At 34.9% G+C, this 22,096-nt stretch overlaps 1 protein-coding gene across 2 annotated transcripts; it reads right to left on the minus strand.

Moving 5' to 3' along the window:
* Positions 1-7,075: 7,075 nt before the first annotated feature.
* On the minus strand, positions 7,076-21,797 carry LOC132754190 (proteasome subunit alpha type-5-like). Of its 2 annotated transcripts, none has more exons than XM_060744784.1 (9): positions 21,692-21,797; positions 18,112-18,212; positions 17,390-17,516; positions 16,851-16,918; positions 16,117-16,224; positions 12,186-12,244; positions 9,393-9,495; positions 8,637-8,723; positions 7,076-7,703 (listed from the first exon to the last, which is right to left on the minus strand). In XM_060744784.1, exons 2-9 carry the CDS (start codon positions 18,205-18,207, stop codon positions 7,626-7,628), a joined length of 726 nt encoding a protein of 241 aa, XP_060600767.1. In that variant the 5' UTR covers positions 18,208-18,212; positions 21,692-21,797; the 3' UTR covers positions 7,076-7,625. The 2 variants fall into 2 exon arrangements, with proteins under 2 accessions (XP_060600767.1, XP_060600768.1); XM_060744785.1 differs by having other exon boundaries at positions 21,644-21,725.
* Between the last annotated feature and the right edge of the window lie 299 nt (positions 21,798-22,096).

Here is a 22,096-nt window from a genome sequence, read left to right on the forward strand (position 1 = left end):
GAGTAACTCTGAATATTAGGTCAAAGCGGATCTGTATCACTTACCCGTGCCGCTTTTGCGACTCCGTAAAAATGGTATTGCACGGTCGTGCATAAGTTTTTTCCTAAACTAGATTCTGGGTAATGTTGGAATAAGCAATAAGTCGAATTCTTAAGGTCAACGTGACATGGTCGTTTTTTTGGACCGGCAATTTGTTTGATTTCACATATGAAGTTTTAAAACTTTCACTATGAGGACCGAAGCCATGTCCAGGACATTTTCGCGTGTTCTTTCCGCATATAAATGTCTATAACCATAAAAATTACCATTTTCTCGACGAGCCACCGTTAAAACACCATTTGTCTGATTTCATTGCGGATTCGTTAAAGAGGACAAAAGCCCTATAATTTAAGTCCGGGAGATTTCTGAGTGGCATGGTCCTTCTTTATTGCCGACTTTTTCTTTCTGTATAGAAATTTATAAATCTAATATTTAGTAAAAAGAACCATTTTCTCGAGCCAATCGTTATTAAGTTTGGAGGGTCTTATTTGCACAATATGAGGACCAAAGCCCTTAGCCAAGCAATATGACAGGGAGATCCCGCGTTGTATGGCCGTGTTTTTTGGACCAGCAGTTTGTTTTTTCTGTATATAGTGAATAAATTTTCGTAAAAAAAAAACATTTTCACGAGCTAACCGTTAAAACTTCATTTGTCTGATAATGTGGCGGATTTGTTTTTGTATTAGTTTTGAGGGTCTTCTTTGCACAATCTTAGGACCGAAGCCCTAATCTAAGCAATATGTCCGAGAGATGTCCGCGTGCCTTGCTCGTTTTTTTCACCGGCGATTTCTCTCTGTATATAAAGTGTATAATTTTTTGTAAAAATCACCATTTTCATGAGTCATCTGTGAACAGTCCATTTGTCTGATTCCGTTGCGGATCGTTTTCGTATTAGTTTGGACGCCCTTCTTTGCTCATTTTGCAAACCGAAACCTGAAATTCCAGCAATATGTCCGAACTATTTCCGCGTGACATGCTCGTATTTTTTTTGTATTTTTTTTATTTTTTTTTTTTGGGGGGGGGGGGGTTGGGGGCGGGGCCTTTCTGTATTATGTGTATAATTTTTCATAAAAAGCACCATTTACTGCAGCCAACCGTTAAAACAGCATTTTCCCGATTCCATTGCGGATTCGTTTTTGTATTAGATTGGAAGTTTTCTTTGCACAGCATGACGACCGAAGAAACCCTGACCCAAGCAATATGTCCGGGAGACTTCCGAGTGGCTTGTCGTATTTTGGGTCGGCGATTTGTTCTTTCTGTATATGAAGTGAGTGTATAAATTTTCGTAAAAAGCACCTTTTACTCGAGCCAACCTTTCTAGCACCACTTGTGTAATTCCATTTCGGATTGGAAATTCCATAAGCTTTACAGCACTTTAATGCACATAGCACTAGGCCTCCAGATATTCTACACGGTTGTGTTTCCACCGGCGATATGTTTTTTTTTTCTATATGAAAGGTTTTCGTAAAACACCATTTTCTGAGGCCAAGCATCAATTATTTTTTAGTCTGTTCCGGGTTGGAAATTCCATGATTTTGCATGTTCTTCTTGACAGCAATATAGGGTATACAAAGCTCTAAGTATATGTTATAGTGTTCATCCGTGCTGTTCTACAGAAATTAGAAACTTCGACGGGAGCGATAGCGACCGGAGAATGTTTCTAATTTCTGTAGAACAGCTATATACGGATGAATACTAATTATATGTTAGTGTTCATCCGTGCTGTTCTACAGAAATTAGAAACTTCGACGGGAGCGATAGTGAATTAGAAGAAAGCACACTTTTTCCATGAAATTAAAAAAAAACCACTACACTGTCCAATGTAAGAATGCAGCATGTAGTAACCTTTTAAAGGTTTAATGCAGACATGTATATAGAGGCTGCAATTTACAATGTAAGAACGCTGGATGTAATTTTGGCAGCGATTATCTTCCATTAACAGAGTTGGTTACAGCAATATCAGAATTGTGGTTCTATAAAATAGAACATGACTTTTCTAATATGTTTTTATTGCCTATTAACAGTCCTATTTATTTACTTTCCGTACTCGTTTGTGGCTAGTCCTTTATCATAGCCCCTCGAGCAAGGACACGAATGTCAGCCATTGTAAAACACTATGGATTAAAAGTTACATTAACTATTTAGGTGTGAAAATTCAATTGTATTACTCAATTTCTTGTTTACTAATGTGATAAAGGGACAACAAAATAGTTATAAATCAGAGCGGGCGCTGTGGTGCAGTGGTAACACTGTCTGACTACAAGTCTAGGGGTTGCGAGTTAGATCCCCCGCTACTCCACTAAAAATTCTAATACTAATAATAAAACGTAATTCACACAATTCATAACTTTCACAATAAACGTAACTAACAGAGCACCATTCACGAACTGACAGTCAGGACACTTCTCACACAAAGACAGACAGACAGGACACTACTAACAGACAGTACACTACTCACACACAAGACACTACTCACACACTGACAGACAGGACACTACTCACAGACAGGACATTACTCACACACTGACAGACAGGAAACGAGTCACACACTGACAGACAGGACACTACTCAGAGACAGGACACTACTCACACCCTGTCAGACAGAACACTTCTCACACACTGACAGACAGGAAACAACTCACACACTGATAGACAGGAAATGACTCACACACTGACAGACAGGACATTACTCACAAACAGAACACTACGCACACACTGACAGACAGAACACTACTCACATACTGACAGACATGAAACGACTCATACACTAACAGACAGAACACTACTCACATACTGACAGACAGAACACTACTCACACACTGACAGACAGGTCACTACTCACACACTGACAGACAGAACACTACTCACATACTGACAGACAGGAAACGGCTCACACACTGACACTGACAGACAGGAAACGACTCACATACTGACAGAACAAGACATTACTCACACACTGACAGACAGGAAACGGCTCACACACGGACAGACAGAAAACGACTCACACACTGACAGACAGGACATTTCTCACATACTAACAGACAGGAACGACTCACACACTGACAGGAAACGACTCACATACTGATAGACAGGAAACGACTCACACACTGACCGACAGCTGACAGACAGGACACTATTCACATACTGACAGACAGGAAACACTGACAGGACAGTATTCACATTCTTACAGCACATTATTCACACACTGACAGGAAACGACTCACACACTGACAAACAGGACACGACTCACACACTGACAGACAGGACACGACTCACATACTGACACACAGGAAACGACTCACAAACTGACAGACAGGACACTACTCACACACTGACACACAGGACACTACTCACATACTGACATACAGGACACTACTCACACATTGACAGACAAGACACTACTCACACACTGACAGACAGGACACTACTCACACACTGACAAACAGGACACTACTCACATACTGACACACAGGACACGACTCACACACTGACAAACAGGACACGACTCACACACTGACAGACAGGACACGACTCACACACTGACAGACAGGACACGACTCACACACTGACAGACAGGACACGACTCACACACTGACAGACAGGACACTACTCACACACTGACAGACAGGGACACGACTCACACACTGACAGACAGACACGACTCACACACTGACAGACAGGACACGACTCACACACTGACAGACAGGACACGACTCACACACTGACAGACAGGACACGGCTCACAAACTGACAGACAGGAAACGACTCACACACTGACAGACAGGACACGGCTCACACACTGACAGACAGACCACTACTCACACACTGACAGACAGGACACTACTCACACACTGACAGACAGGACACGACTCACACACTGACAGACAGGACACGACTCACACACTGACAGACAGGACACTACTCACACACTGACAGACAGGACACTATTCACACACTGACAGACAGGAAACGACTCACACACTGACAGACAGGACACTACTCACACACTGACAGACAGGACACTACTCACACACTGACAGACAGGACACTATTCACATACTGACAGACAGGACACTACTGACTCACAGGACACTACTCACACACTGACAGACAGAACACTCATCACACATTGAGAGACAGGACACTACTTATAGACTGACAGACAGAAAACGTCTGATACAACTCACACAATAACACACAGGACAGTAGTGTAACACCTACAGGTCAATACTCACACATGCACTACACTACGCGACACACTGGACGCTTCAGACACACAGTAAACGACTATCACAATAACACACACAGCATAGAACGAACGCACTGTCACACATTCAAACACAAAACAGTACTTACACACACTGTTCACTATTCAAACACAGACATATTACTAATAACACACAAGACACCATTCACACACTGACACATATGGCACAACTGATACACACTAACACATAGGGTGCTACTGACACACCATATATTATTCAATCACATACATGGACTGACACAATAACACACGACACTACTCATACACTGGCAAACAGGACACAACTCAAACACTGACCTTACACACAGTCAACTACTACTTACATTATGACATGGCACAATGCAGACTGACCACAATGATGCAGACAGCGAACTAGTCACACATAACACTACGCAAGCACTGACACACAAAGCACTACCTACACACTGTCACAAACGTGATTTTCCTCTTAGTTATAAATTAATTCAAATTTTTTCCTACATTCTCAATAAAAAAAAATATTAATTGACATTTTGTATTGGTTTTTACTGTTACACGTGCAGTATATTTTTCGCCAAGACATGGATTTAAATCTGAACTGCATGTATATCCTTTAACCATAAATAAAAAAATTCATGTAGGTTGACCTTTTGACGTCATTTTTAGTTAATTAATATTCAAAAGCGGCCCATGAATGCACATATGCAAATTTATGCAAATGACTATTTTAACAAACACGGTTCTACGAAGCACTATGAAAAATAGAAGGTGACTATGAACAGAATTTGATATAGTATCGACATTTGTTCTTCTGTGAAAATTAACACTCATTATTTTGAAGAAATACAGCGTTTTCATTGGATGACAAAGTTGGACACTAACAAACGAATTCCGTTCATAGTCGCCTTCTATTTTTCATAGTACTTCATAGAACCGTAAAAGGTAAAAAATTTGGTAAAAAAACACCATTTTCTGGAGCAAAACTTTCAAACAACATTTGTGTGATTCCATTCCGGACTGGAAATTATGTATATGTTAGTGTTCATCCGTGCTGTTCTACAGAAATTAGAAATTTCGACGGGAGCGATAGCGACAGGAGAATGTTTATAATTTCTGTAGAACAGCTACGGATGAATACTAACATACTTAGTGTCAAGCTTTATTTGGCCTCATTATTATTCACTTAATTACGTCACTACGCGGTTCTATGAAGTACTATGAAAAATAGAAGGCGACTATGAACGGAATTCGATAAAGTATCGACCTTTCAAACATGGATTCAGAAATATTTTATGTAACAAGGTAACTTACGAAAATCCATGCCCCTGGAACTTGAAGTTTCTATCATGATTCCAAAGAAATGAATTGAGTTTCAAATGAAAACCATCAGTAGTTTGAGGATTGATATTGTAGCAAAACATAAACAAGAGGGCCATGATGGCCCTGAAGTCGCTCACCTGTATATAGGCCTACAGAGCGAGGCCAGTTTAAACCCCAGGGCTTTTATTTGAACAAAATTGGTAGACACCCATTAGAAGATGTTTCATGCTAAACATCTAAGGTCTAGCTCGTTGAGTTTTTAAAAAAGAGATTTTTTAAGTTTTAAATATACACATATAGTTAAAAGCAATGACATCCCTAGGGCGGAGGGCTTTTATTTGAACAAACTTTGAAGACACTCACTAGAAGGTGTTTCATGCTTAATATCTAAACTCTAGCTATTTGTTTTTATTCAAAGAAGGTTTTTAAGTTTTTGCTATACACATATAAGGAAAATTAATGTCCCCCGGGACAGGGCCAATTTTGACCCTAGGGCTTTTATTTGAACAAACTTTGAAGACACTAACTGGAAGATGTTTCATGCTTAATATCTAAACTCTAGCTATTTGGGTTTTTTCAAAGAAGATTTTTTTAAAAAGCTTTTGCAATACACATAAGGAAAATCAATGACCCCCCGGACAGGGCAAATTTTAACCCCTGGGCTCTTATTTGAACAAATTTGGTAGACACCCATTAGAACATCTTTCATGCTAAGTATCTTAGCTCTAGCTCTTTGGGTTCTCTAAAAGAAGTTTTTTTAAGTTTTTACTATATGCATATAGGGAAAATCAATGACCCCCTGGGGCGGGGCCAATTTTGACCCCAGGGCTTGTATTTGAACAAACTTGATAGACACTCATTAGAAGATGTTTCATGCTAAATATCTTAGCTCTAGCTCTTTGGGTTCTTTAAAAGAAGATTTTTTAAGTTTTTACTATATGCATATAGAGAAAATCAATGACCCCCTGGGGCGGGGCCAATTTTGACCCCAGGGCTTTTATTTGAACAAACTTGATAGACACTCACTAGAAGATGTTTCATGCCAAATATCTAAGCTCTACCTCTTTGGGTTTTTTAAAAGAAGATATTTTAAGTTTTTTCTACTTTCTGCATGGAATTAAATTCTTTGAACAATTTTTAAAGGTGACCACCAAAGGAACATTCCTGTGAAGTTTAGATGAAATTGGCTCAGCGGTTTATGAGGAGATGTCATTTAAAGTAAAAGTTTACGGACGACCGACGTACGGACGGACGAAAAGTGATCACAAAAGCTCACCCTGTCACTTTGTGACAGGTGAGCTAAAAAGGTATTTACTTAGTTTACAAAGATTGGTAATTCAGTCAAATTCCAGATCAGAGTTATAGACCCTCGAAGGTGTCCTCTAATCATGATCCTACAGAGATGTATAAAGCATCTTTATTGATGTTGTATGGAGAAAAAAATACAATGATAAAAGGAACAAAATGTGATCCATGTTGATGATATTTTATTTGTGAAATATACATAAAAAAAGAATCAAAAATACAATGAACTGGTCAAATAGCACTTGTAACTTATTCAAACTGTCCATGAACAGATTTTTTTTTATTTCAACACTGTTAACATTACAGCATTTACATGTATTCATTAACAGTAGAGAAACCTTTTAACATTTCATCTAGGCATCTAAAATTATTTTACCTTTAGCTATTATAGACAATTATTATACAAGAGTTCAAAAAAAGTGTTTGTGTTATGAAAAACCAATTTCATACTGAAACTTGCGATTTTTTTCTTAAGACACTGTCTACTACATATTGTAAATATTTGTTTAGAACACTTTTAAAATCACAGTTCTAACACAGACTTTGCACATTTTGAACAGATTTATTCTGAACAGGCCAATCTAACTAGTAATTTTGCTAAATGGCATTTACTTTGTATATATGCATCTCTTAAATCAAAATAAGTCTACTTTTGCGGCCCATTTTGAAAATTTATTAAATAAAGAATGAAAACAACAGTCATTAAAAAGTTCATTTATATGTCTTTGATCACTTCTTCCAGTTCTTGTTTACTAAACACATGGAACTTCTTTTCTGGTGTTACTGTGGACATCTGGAAAAGAAAACAAAACATATAATAAACCACTGACCTATTTAACTTACATAATAAACCACTGACCTATTTAACATATATAATAAACCACTGACCTTTTCAATATATTATATTAAACCACTGACCTATCTAACTTGTGCAATAAACAACTGACGTATTTAACTTATATAATAAACCACTGACCTTTTTAATATATTATATTAAACCACTGACCTATTTAACTTGTGTAATAAACTACTGACCTTTCTAACATATATAATAAACCACTGACCTATTTAACTTATATAATAAACCACTGACCTTTCTAACATATATAATAAACAACTGACATATTTAACTTGTGTAATAAACAACTGACATCTAATATATATAATAAACCACTGACCTATTTAACTTGTGTAATAAACTACTGACCTTTTTAACTTATATAATAAACCACTGACCTATTTAACTTACATAATGAATTTGACCTGCTTTGAATTTGGGTTACTCGATTCAAAGTTTATGTCAAAATACAAAACTTAGCTATTAACAATGCACAGCCTGGTTTGACCACATAGACATGCAGGCTAACCTGGCTTAGACTGGTGGCCAAGACTGATCACATTCACTTGCAGCAGGATAAGGCTTTAAGAGGAAGACCTTAGGTGTTCTGTGAATTATTTCGTGTACCTTAGTGGACACACCAACATTCCGTAGGCTAGCTGGATAGCATCCATGCAAGAAAGAATTAAAAGTTCTTGACAGGATCCGAACCCACAGCAGTGAAGGCCAAATAGTTTGAAGTAATCAAGCTTAACTCCTACCCATCTTCAGTCACTCTGACATGATACTGCCACATAGCCCCTATTCCAACCCCCGAATGGTGGAGAAAGACCCATAATGCCCCTGCCATGACCTGAGGTTAAGAGCATCTTATATCAATAAACTTACCTCTACATTTGTTGAATTCAATTTTTCCTCCATGACCTGCTTGAGAATGGTAAGAGCACTTTTACAAGCTTCCTTTAGAGTCATAGACTGTAAGGAAAAAAGAGTATAATATATGCTTGTTACTGAAAATGAAGTATTATAAAAATAAGAAATTTTAATGAGGGATTAAATTTTATGTTAAAATCTTTAAAATTTTTGAAAGGACTGTTAAATAGTTAAAGCAAGGAAAAAACATTACACTTATCCAGTAAATTAAAGGTCAAACACACTAAAAATCTAATGCTATATTTCCTTATAAGTATTTTTTGTGGTAAAATACTTTAATTTTAATTTTGTGAATTAGATTTTGTATAGGGATGTTTTAAAAGGCACATCATGCCTCAGAAACACATATCTATTAAATTCTTTAGAAATGTCAAACATGAGTTCAATAAAATTTCAAAAATTGATTTAGAGCCTGTAAGGTATTTAATAGCTGAAGAAAGAAGCGTTGAATCTGCATTAATGTGTCGTAAAGGTAGCAAAATGTAAACAAAGTTGTATTTTGACTTCCATACAAAATACATTTCACTATTATTATACCAATTTCTAACAGAGCAAAAGAAGTGAACATAGTTCATCTATTTGGCAAATGAGTATTTTTTTTGAAACTGTAACAGGATACCAAAAATAAAAAGTTTTTGAGGCATAATGGGCCTTTAATTATGTATATTACAAAACATATTCTTTAAATTAAAAATTACTGGTAAAGCAAACCTTATGGTAAACGTCTTGAAGTGCTTGTTGGGCACCCTCTGATCCTGATCCTATAGCTTTAGCTTCATATTTGATAAAAGTTCCTGAAGGGTCCATATGATACCTGAAATTATATCATAATATAGGCATACCATTATACAGATAACAGTAAATAGTACTCTAGTTATAACTATAATTTTAAAGGGGTTCCACTGAAGTTCAAAACTCTGAATAACATAAAATTCTAACATAGATCAACTGGGACACTTTAAATGAAAAAAAAACAACAACAAAAAAACGGCAAGAAAGAAAGAAATCTACTCAGAATTAAATTGAAAATTGAGTTTAGTGCAACTCTTAGACTGATTTTAGTTAATGCTTTTGATTGTTTTTCATTTTGGGTCATTTTGCAAAAAAAATCAAACATAATTATTTGGAAAAAATGGAGTGAGTGCATGACAGAAGTTATTGATTCACACCTATATCAAATAGTACACAAATCCTGAAAAATTTATACGCTCCCATCATGTCAAAAAATCTCAATGGGGTCCCTTTAAAATCATTTCCCCTTAAAAACAAGATTGCATTTCAGAAAAATGCTATGCCACCGCATTAATAGAACACTAAATAGTAGTGTAGGAACGGATTTTTTTTGTTTCTATACAATTTTGAAGATTGTCATAATGCATAGATCCCTGACCTATCTAATTCTTATTATCAGATTAGTGGTTAAATCTGTTGTTAACTCAATAAAAGATCAGAGTAGGAATATATCAATGCACTTGAGTCTAGTGAATTTAGTGGTGAAGGTCATATTTCACACAGCCTAAATTTCATGACTACATCAAAGGACAACACAGTAAGACACTTTGTCAAAATCTAGGTCAGCTGAAATCAAAGTTCACTTTACATATTAATCTGTGCACATGGTTCAAATTTCATAGCTGTACATCAAAGGACAAGAAAGTAGGTCACATCATCAAAATCTAGGTCACCTGATATCAAAGTTCAATTTTACAACTAAAACTGTGCACATGGTCAAAATTTCATTGCTGTACATCAAAGGAAAAGAAGTAGGTCACTGTCCCCTTGGGCAGATTTTGGACCCAAGGGTTTAATTCAAAACAATCTTGATACAGGTCCACCAAACAACATTTCAAGTCAAATATCTAAGCTGTAACTTTCTCCCATTCAGAAAACATTTGTTTTATTTTCTGTTTTTACTATGTGTACATAATGAGAATCACTGCCCCCGGGCAGGGCCAATTTTGACACCAGGGGAAAAATTTGAACAACTTTGGTAGAGGACCTATCGATGATATTATATAGCAAACATCAAAGCTCTATGCCTTGTACCTTCAGACAAGAAGATTTTTTAATTTTTTACTTTATATGTACATAGTGAAAATCAATGACCCCTGGGGGTGGGGCCAATTTTGACCCTAGGGCTATAATTTGTACAATCTTGCTAGAGGTTCACTACATAATGTGTCATGCAAAATATCTTAACTCTAGCCATTGTAAATTTAGAGAAGATAATTTTTTAAGTTTTTACTATATACATATAAGGAAAACCTATGGCCCCCGGGGCGGGGCTAATTTTGACACTAAAGGCAAAATTTGAACAACTTTGGTACCTATAGATGATATCATTTAACAAATATCAAAGCTCTAAGCCTTGTACCTTCAGACAATAAGATTTTTTGATTTTTTACTATATGTATATATTGAAAAATCAATGACCCCCGGGGCGGGGGCAATTTTGACCCCAGGGCTATAATTGAACAATCTTGCTAGAAGTTCACTTCACAATGTCTCATGCAAAATATCTTACCTCTAGCATTTGTCAATTGCTAGAAATTTTTTTTTAAAGTTTTTACTATAAGTTTTTACTATATACATATAAGGAAAACCAATGATCCCTGGGGCGTGGCCGATTTTGACCCCGGGGCTATAATTTGAACAATCTGGGTAGAGGTCTACCAGACAATGCCTTATGCAAAATATCTAAGCTCTAGGCCTTTTGGGTCTTTAAAAGAAGGTATTTTAAGTTTTTACTATATGTACATATAGTGAAAATCAATGACCCCCCGGGTTGGGGCCGATTTTGACCCCAGGGCTATAATTTGAACAATCTTGGTAAGGGTCTACCAAACAATGCCTTATGCAAAATATCTAAGCTCTAGGCCTTTTTGGTTTTTACAAGAAGGTATTTTAAGTTTTTACTATATGTACATATAGTGAAAATCAATGACCCCCGGGGCGGGGCCGATTTTGACCCCAGGGCTATAATTTGAACAATCTTGGTAGAGGTCTACTAGACAATGCCTTATGCAAAATATCTAAGCTCTAGGCCTTTTGAGTCTTTACAAGAAGATTTTTTAAATTTTTTCTTAGAATATAAATCCTTTTGGTTGCCATGGCAACCAGATTTCTGCATGGAATGAAATTCTTTGAACAACTTTGGAAGCCCTTCACCCAAGGATCAATCCTGCCAAGTTTGGTTGAAATTGGACTAGTATTTTTTCACAAGAAGATTTTTTAAGTTCACTATATAATCAATATAACACACACACACACACAAACAAACAAACAAACACACACACACACACACACAGGTGAATCGCTATATGCCACCGCATCGCAGATGCTGCGGTGGCATAAAAAACCTGTATCTTTATCAAGTGTCTGTCTAACTACCATAAAATGTTCAATATCACAAATATAATCTTAAACCATATGCAAAAAGATAACTCATACTTTTTCAAGTTTAAACTTGATTATCACTATAAAATTTTAGGGAAATATACTTACAACTGTGGTCCATCTTTATCAATACCAGCAAATAATAATGCCACACCAAATGGACGGCTCTGGAATAAAATGTCAAAGAGCCAATTAAATGTTTTTCATTAATTTTACAAAAAAAGTTAATGAAAAACTAGCCCTTTAAATAGGACTTTCTAGAAAATATTCTGCAACTGTTTAGTAAACAAGAGGGCAGCATGCAATGTAAAAGCTCATTTGTAACGGGCAACAATATCAACTAGAACTATCGCTGAATGCGATTCATACCCCCACCAATGTCCTTGACAGAAGACCACTTTGAAAAGTGGTTAAGGGAATAACTTATGTGGCACAAATACATAAAAAGAAATTATCTCTGGTGAAAAAAAGACTAATTGTACAGGTAATAGTATAAATATATATTATCAAATCATGTTCGAAACAGTTACAAATAACCTTTCATTTTCCCAAAATATTAAACATTTTATTTATAAGTCAATTTTTGACCTTCAAGTGTGGCCTTGACCTTAATCTGGCACAAGGGTAAGATGGGTTTTGCACATCACCCAGTTTGGTTGAACATTTGAGTAAAGTTTGAAGAAAATCCTTCCATTAGTATAGAATTTATAGAGTATACACAATATATTGTCTAGTATTGGTTGTATGTAAATTTGAAGACTTAAAAAGGGGCATAACTTTGTCAAAATGCAATACAGAGTAATGAAACTTGACCTGCATATCTTATTTGCCACACCTCATATCTTTTAAGTTTCAAGCAAATGCCTGCGCTAGTTTCAGAATTATTCAAGTACATGTTAAAATTTAAGAACATTTTCTAAGTTAATTTTTGACTTTCAAGAGTGACCTTGACCTTTAGCTGGCACAAAGGTGACATGGATTCTGCACATAACCTTGTTGAGGTGAAAATTTGAGTAACGTTTGAAGAAAATTCTTCCATTAGTATAGGATTTATAGAGCGGACACAACATATTGTCTAATATTTGATTGTATGTAAATTTGAAGACTTAAAAAGGGGCATAACTTTGTTAAAATGCAATACAGAGTTATGAAACTTAAACGAACAGCATATCGGAATTGTGACCCTTCAAAAATATTTTAAGTTTCAAGCAAATACCTTTTCTAGATTTAGAAATATTCAAATGAATGTTAAAATTTAAGAATATTTTCGAAGTCAATTTTTGACCTTCAAGTGTGACCTTAACCTTAAGCCAGCAAAAGAGTGACATAAGTTCTGCACATCCCCTGGTTGAGATGAACATTTGAGCCAAGATTGAAGAAAATCTTTCAATTAGTGTAGGACTTACAGAGCGGACATGACATACTGTGTATTATTAGATTGTTTGATATTTGACCTTCAATTGTGACCTTGACCTTGAGCTGACACATGGGCAACATGGGTTCTGCACATCCCCTGGTTGAGGTGAATATTTGAGTCAAATTTGAAGAAAGTCTTTCAATTAGTGTAGGACTTACAGAGCGGACACAGCATACTGTGTAATATTTGATTGTTTGATATTTGACCTTCAATTGTGACCTTGACCTTGAGCTGACACATGGGTAACATGGGTTCTGCACATCCCCTTATTGAGGTGAACATTTGAGCCAAGTTTGAAGAAAATCTTTCAAGTAGTGTAGGACTTACAGAGCGGACACGACATACTGTGTAATATTTAATTGTTTGATAGTTGACCTTCAATTGTGACCTTGACCTTGAGCTGACACATGGGTAACATGGGTTCTGCACATCCCCTGGTTAAGGTGAACATTTGAGCCAAGTTTGAAGAAAATCTTTCAAGTAGTGTAGGACTTACAGAGCGGACACGACATACTATGTAATATTTGATAGTGTTTGATATTTGACCTTCAATTGTGACCTTGACCTTGAGCTGACACATGGGCGACATGGGTTCTGCACATCCCCTTGTTGAGGTGAATATTTGAGCCAAGTTTGAAGAAAATCTTTCAATTAGTGTAGGACTTACAGAGCGGACACAACATACTGTGTAATATTTAATTGTTTGATATTTGACCTTCAATTGTGACCTTGACCTTGAGCTGACACATGTGCGACATGGGTTCTGCACATCCCCTGGTTGAGGTGAACATTTGAGCCAAGTTTGAAGAAAATCTTTCAAGTAGTGTAGGACTTACAGAGCGGACACGACATACTATGTAATATTTGATAGTGTTTGATATTTGACCTTCAATTGTGACCTTGACCTTGAGCTGACACATGGGCGACATGGGTTCTGCACATCCCCTTGTTGAGGTGAATATTTGAGCCAAGTTTGAAGAAAATCTTTCAATTAGTGTAGGACTTATAGAGCAGACACAACATACTGTGTAATATTTGATTGTTTGATATTTGACCTTCAATTGTGACCTTGACCTTGAGCTGGCACATGGGCAACATGGGTTCTGCACATCCCCTTGTTGAGGTGAACATTTGAGCCAAGTTTGAAGAAAATCTTTCAAGTAGTGTAGGACTTACAGAGCGGACACGACATACTATGTAATATTTAATTGTTTGATATTTGACCTTCAATTGTGACCTTGACCTTGAGCTGACACATGGGCGACATGGGTTCTGCACATCCCCTGGTTGAGGTGAACATTTTAGCCAAGTTTGAAAAAAATCTTTCAAGTAGTGTAGGACTTACAGAGCGGACAGGACATACTGTGTAATATTTGATAGTGTTTGATATTTGACCTTCAATTGTGACCTTGACCTTGAGGTGACACATGGTCAATATGGGTTCTGCACATCCCCTTGTTGAGGTGAACATTTGAGCCAAGTTTAAAGAAAATCCTTCAATTAGTATAGGAGTTATAGAGCGGACACGAAAATGGAGACGGACCGACCGACCGACGGACGGACCGACCGACGCGACAAAGCGAATCCATTATAGCCCCCCCCACATTTTGTGGTGGGGGTATAATAACAAATTTTGACTACAAAAAATCATTAAAAGAAAGGGGCAATACTAAAAAAATATATAGCTTTCAGAATAATGCTGAAATACACCTTGTCATGAAATTAAAGCAAGTATTCTAAGTTTTGTGTTGACAACTATTAAAAAGTTTGAATAATGGGTTACATTAACCCTTTCGCTGCCAGAGGGTTATTGTTTTATTGTTCACCTAATTGCCAGAGGATTTTCTAAGAAATTACTATATTATTAATTAAAATAATTATTATTATTTGTTATTAGTATTATAATTATTATATATGTTTCCAAATCTCTTAGTATAATACTAATTATTGTCGATGGTATAATTTTCTTTATATTTATTATTATTTTTATTATTATTATTATTAATTTATTATTATAACTATTATTATTATAGAAACGGCTAAAGCCGTCCATATGGCAAATACGCCAAAAAATAACAGGGACGGCTTAAGCCGTCCCTATGGCAGTGAAAGGGTTAAAGGTTTTGCACAAAGACCACGCAGCGATCTTAATTGTTTGACTGTTTTTGTTCAAAACAGACAAGCTAAAAAACATAGTGTTTACAGTTACTTATACCTAGCATCATAAAATGGAAACAGTTACATGTATCTCTGTATGGTAGAAATCATGCAACTAATTCTATTAATATTTTTTCTTTGTTCTATGAAAAATTTGTATGTTTGATTAGATTTTATGTCACAGCAACACAGTATAGGTCATATGGCGACGTTCCAGCTTTAATGGTGGAGGAAGACCTCATGAGCCCTTCCATGCATTATTTCAGGCACGAACGGGCACCTGAGTAGAATGACCGACATTCCATACACTAGCTGGAAAGCTTCCTCACATGAAAGAATCCAAAGTCCCTGTCGGGATTCGAACCCAAAGCAGTGAGGCCCAAGTGGTTTAAAGTCAACAACCTTAACCAATCTAAAATGTGATACCACTAAATGACTATAAAGCTCTGTTAACAAAGAACATACCATAACTGCCTGTTCAGAATCATCATCTCCGAAGGCTAGAGCCAGGTTACTGACTGCTTGTGTAACACTCTCAACAGACATCTTCTCATTATATGTAAACCAATGATTCTGTAATATTATAATCATATAATTATTCAGCAATTTAACTATTTTTTTTTTTGAAATTTTTAAACATTCCTGAGACTTTTTTCAAGAGGAAAGTTTTTGGTACCAATTTTTAAAAAGGGGGGGAAAAATGATTTTCAAAAATCTTTTGAATGATAATTTAACATTTTTTACCCCATTTAAAGGGGAAAAAGTCTAAAAAAGCTATAAATTTTTTTATTTTTTCCCAAAAAAATAATAATTTTTTGATCTTAAAAAAAAAGGGTTAAAAAATTAAAATTAAAAAAAATGTTGATTTTTTTTAAAAAATTTTACATTTATTTTAAAGAAATTTACTTTTAAACAATTTGTCTTTTAGATAAAAAATGGGTTCCTTAGCAATGCCTGTATCTACACTAGACATGGAAGCAGAAGGCAGTGGATAACAAAAAGGTCATGTTTTTCATTTTATCAAACCTCAGATCGCTTAATACTCTATTTCTGAGGTATTCCCGGCAGGTACAAGTGAAATCTGATTTAGGTGTGACAGGTTTAATACTACTAAATTCAAATGCTAGTCTAAGACTTTGCACAGCAGACTTGTATTTACAGAGCAAGGAATAAATTTAGCTATATGAAGATCTACATACCTGTGCTTCCACTCTTGCTCTATCTACCAGTGTCCTAGAATCAGCTATCAGACCACTCATGGCACAACCTAATAAAATCATGATATCTTTATTAGTAAATAATACTACTGCAAAACCAAATTTGTAAATTCTCAGAATTCGAAAATTAACTTAATTTTACTTATAGTTAACATTGACATTATCATGATAAAACTCTATTGGTTGGGGTTTTTTTTATTTTTTGTTTGTTTGGAATATATTTCGCACCAAGACTTTACAAGTTAAAAGGCGGTTTTAGAGCTTTACTAGAAGACCTCAGGTGCCGCTCCATGCATTATTTCAGTCACAAACGGACACCCGAGTAGAACCATCAATATTCTAAAAGCTAGCTAGTTAACTTCCTAACATGAAAGAATGGCTGCATTATAAACTGCACCAGTAAGGAACAAGTGATTTGAAGTCAACGGTATTAACCACTCAGCCACGGACACCCCTCCTCTTTTGGTAGGTACTGAATTAGACTAGAATATCTCCTGATTTTATATAACACAATAAATTACCAATATGGTCATCAACTTCAAGAATTTTTTCAATACTGGTGGGTTCGATCAAGGGCGATGTGACTCTTTTCTCTACAGCCAGGACCACTCCTTCATTTGTTTGGATTCCAATGGCTGTTGAACCAAGCTAAAATACAAAAACAGAAACGTTTATAGGTATACAAAAATATGATAGAAATTTTATAAGATTATTCTAATATTTTTATGTTAGATGTCATCATGATAAGAGATTCCAAAGGAATTTAAGAGGAGTGAATATTCAATCATGAACCTATAAGCAGGGTACATTTTTCTTCTCAATCTGCTGCAAAACCTCTCAAATTGAACATGTCAATATGAACAGATTAAGTGGATTTTTTATTCCTGATATTTAGTATTTAGACTTACAAACTACTCATATTAATATGAATATAACTTTTATGCAACTTAAACTTTTATTATTTTTTCTGTTTATTTAAGATATTTTCAGACTCCATTTACAAATCAACTGATATGAAGAACTAACTACAATCAAATAATGAAGGTTTAACATTTAACAATATTTATTCACATTTTTTATGATTAACTATAAATTAATATTAATTCACAACCACAACATTTAATGCAACAAAACAATAAATTTTATACAGCTTAATATGTAATTAATTTTAAGGAGAGACAGTATTAACAAAACAGAACATTAAGCCCAAGATTTTCACTGATAATTATTATTATATACCAACCTTTATTGCCTCTATTGCATATTCCACTTGAAAAAGTCTTCCCTCTGGTGAAAATGTGTTGACACCCCTGTCATATTCAGATCTTGTGAGAAACATAGTTACTGGAAAAAAAATATGAATGACATAAAAAACAACACCTTCTTTAATATATCTTAATATAAATTGTATAAAAGATTCAAATTGTCCTGCTATGAATCTTGAACTGTCCATTGTTTGCATTTTGATATAAAAATTAGCAACTCAACAATAAACAGCATTATTGTTTATGTCAGAGGAACTTTGATACTATCTTAATACTACATGTATAAAGTAAGATACCACACTAGCAGGACTCAATACTGGTATTTGATAACTCATCATTCTCTTATAATATCTGGTTATTAACTTGATATATAAGAGTATAAAGACTAAAGAGTCAGATCCAATTTCAAATTTTTATTTAATCTGATATTGATTACAGACACTAAGGGTTCAGCACTTGTCAACTCTAAAGTAACTTTTTAATACAAGTGGGACACCTGGCTTATTCTAAATTTGTTTTTAAAACAATCTCCTGATTGATTTTAAAAAAAGTCATAAACAATAAAGGCTCAATAAAATAATTAAGGCACAGAATCTACAAATATTTCATTTACTTTCAAATGCATTTTATAATTAACATTTTGTTTTTTATCCTAGCAATAAGAATAGATTCTGTCATTCCATTGAGCGTCTAATCAGCCAGTACACAGTGTACAACTTATGGCCAAGCTTAGAATTTTAAATGACAGTGCAAACCTAGCCAGGGTCATTTTGCCCATTTCTTAGCCATGTATAGGGTGCCACCCTAAGGTATCTCGGTACTTATCAGAGCTCCAGATAATTTTTTTGGCCAAGGGGTTTTTACCCCTCAAAATTTAGAGTGAGGGGTAAAATGCAAATTCTGAAAAACTTAGGGGGTAAAATCTGTCAAAAAAGCATTTTGCATTTTTTATAAACAAATTAAACTTATTGTTGTGTTTGTTTGTTTGTTTATTTTCTTTTTTTAGATAAACCTTTACAAATTAAATACTGATTTAATGTGAAACAATACAAAACATGCCATGTAAAGTCAGACTTCCAGAGTATACTGGAACTCAAGTTTAGGATACACAGCAAAATTATCAGGGCTTCCATTTTCAAAATTTGGAAGTCAAAGACTTCAAAATCTCTGATATTGGAAGTCACATAATATAGGTAAAGAAGGAAAGTATTGAATTTTGGAAGTCACAGGCCAATTGAAGGAGTAAAAGACTCCCAAACTTCCACTAGTGGAAGCCCTAAAGTTATTTTATTTTCTATGAGTCAATATTTTTCTTTCTTTATTTTTGTTGGCATGTACCTTATCATGTACTCCAGTTTGAACAATTATAGTTGAAATTAGAATTAAAGAAACATAAACAAGATTTTTTTATCTTTCCTTAAAAAAAAATATTGGTCTGAGAGAAAATTGTCCGTAACTGTAGACTGGGTACGAAAATATTGAGTACAAAACTGCAGGTGAATAACATGTTATTTTGTCCCAACAACTAAAGTTAAAGAAATTAAAATATATTTTTGTTTATATTGAGGCATAAGTATGTCAATAGATGCCTAAACAATCTTAATACTGTGTTAACTCCTACGATGATTATCTGGCACAAATTTCATCAATAATTTCACAGGTTGATAGATCTACGGGAGTAACCTCCCTTCTGTATTTCCTGCTACTTTCGTTTTTTACATGCGTTGTTGACAACAGAATTTTTAGTTTTCAATGCAATTAAATGGAAATATATTGTATTTTAGGCTCAAAACATTTTCTTTCTACATATCAAATGTTTACACTTCTATTCTTTTACGCATAAATTTTGACATACGAGCGTATTTTCATTTTGTTGTGCGTAACTGTGACGCACGGATTTTGAAAGTGATGCGTATTTTAGATTTTCTATGCGTATTTTACGCTTATACGCACGCTATCTGGAGCTCTGCTTATTATTTCTTTCAAATTTTCATAAGTGAAAGGATGGCGTATGTCCTTGTAGAAGTATTTTTACCAGACATTTATTTAGTCCACGAATTGATGGTTAGTCAAATCAATGAGAATAAGGCATATACTCCTGAGGTTTATTCCAGGATATAGTCCAATCTCAATGTTTATAGGTGGTACTATACAGTATACTAATTATGAAAATTTAGGATTATTGTGTACTGGTAAGGTTGCACTTTGGAGTTGACATAGTTCTGGCTTCCATAACTTTATATGTCGCTTTTATTTTGACGTTGTTCGACAGTAAAGTTATGGGTCAACCTTATTTGCAAAGGCTACCAGAATTTTACCAATTTGTGTGCCGTACATAAAACCTATTAAATTAACCCTTATTATTCAAATTTGGGTCAAATAAAAATACGATTTGATAAACAAATCAATTTTGAATCAATTTATGTTTTGTTTATGAATTAAACTTCAATGACATTGTGCCCCCAACTATTTGTTACGGAAATATGTAGAGAATGTTTACCAATATGGAGTCTGCTTTCAATTGAAATCTCGCAGGACTTCAAGTTTTGGGAATTCTAGCATCTATTTTTAGTAACGGACCATACACTAGTTTTAGTATGTGTATGATTTTAAATAAAAACAAACAAATTATTCATGAATCATCACTCAAAACAATATAAATCCAACATGTTTTAGTACAATGTCTGTTATTGAATAAATACATTGCAAAGCCATTTTTTCAATTAAAAATAACATTTGGGTCACGGGTCACCAAATGTCATGCAAAGGTATCCGAACCTAAATTCTCGCTAGTCACGTGATAATTAGGGCAGCAATGGCGACGAATTTTATATAATTTGAACCCACTGATAAACTTTGATGCATTATTTCATCAATCTAACGCTCTGTGTTCAAAAATATAGACTGAAGTGTCCAAAATATAATTAACTTCCTGTGTTAAAATAGCTTTTGTCCAGATCACGCAAATTTATTGAATTACAGCATGACATAAATATGTCATGGTTCTGGTTGACTTTCAATTGGCTTCAGCGAACAGGTCTAGCAGTACTATAGTATAAAACCTGTTCGCTGAAGTCTCTTTAGCTAGAGTTGACAAGGCTAGAGCAGTGTAGAAGAGTTATTTCTTGAAAACTGCACCTTTGAGTTAATAATATTAACTAACACACCAAAGAGTATTATATAAAACAAACCAAAGAGTATTTTAGACAACAGTTTCTCAAACATTTATTAAACTTTGTTTAAAAAGGGGGGAATAACATTTGACGTACAAATGAAGATGAAAGCAATTATTCACTTTCTTTATACAAAAAAACAGTATTTCATTCTTTCACCGTGTTTTTCTTCATCAAAATTTCATTAAAATATTTGCCAAATCACGTTTGCCTCACCCCACCCACTTAATAATAAACGTTCATAATTTATTCCAGCGTTCTTTCCCACAAAAATATAAATTCAGAGATATTCAATTTATTTCCAAATAACTAAAATAAAATAAAATTAGACTTTAACCTTTCCTTTCGACCTTATTATGATTAAACTATCTTAAAAAATACAAACCCAAACTTTTGTTTTGACGCGAAAACTAAGTACTTGCCGGTGCGGAAGTATATCTAATATCGAACAAATATTCATATCGTTGTCGTCATCATAGTTGGTCTAGGCGTTGTTTGCTTCTGTGTTGATTCACGCAGATTAACTGTACAAAAGTTCATTATGATAAAAAATAATCAATAAACAACTGTCGTTTTAAAGCAGTATAGCTGTCAAGGATAGAAATTTATCGCATTATTACGGGAGGAAATGTGTAAGTTTGGATTTTAACAGTAATCCAGTCACAGGTTTTGGTCCTGGTTAGGCTGCACTTTTTCTTACCGTGGGACATTTGGCTCCTATTGTGGGGCCATAATAGTATTGGTTCCAGAGTAAATGCTAAGTGCTCACTGTATGAAAATCGAGGATTTA

This window comes from Ruditapes philippinarum, unplaced genomic scaffold (genome assembly GCF_026571515.1).
Source record: "Ruditapes philippinarum isolate M1 unplaced genomic scaffold, ASM2657151v2 ctg810_1_1_1_1, whole genome shotgun sequence".
NCBI lineage: Eukaryota > Metazoa > Mollusca > Bivalvia > Venerida > Veneridae > Ruditapes > Ruditapes philippinarum.

Bases quoted from the DNA above. Each gene is read 5' to 3' on its own strand.
- LOC132754190 (XM_060744784.1), bottom strand. From the start codon at position 18,207: ATGTTTCTCACAAGATCTGAATATGACAGGGGTGTCAACACATTTTCA. The intron at 17,517-18,111 runs GTTGGTATATAA...TTTGTATTTTAG, and splicing joins ATGCAATAGAGGCAATAAAG to CTTGGTTCAACAGCCATTGG. The intron at 8,724-9,392 runs GTTTGCTTTACC...TTTTCCTTACAG, and splicing joins TTCAAGACGTTTACCATAAG to TCTATGACTCTAAAGGAAGC.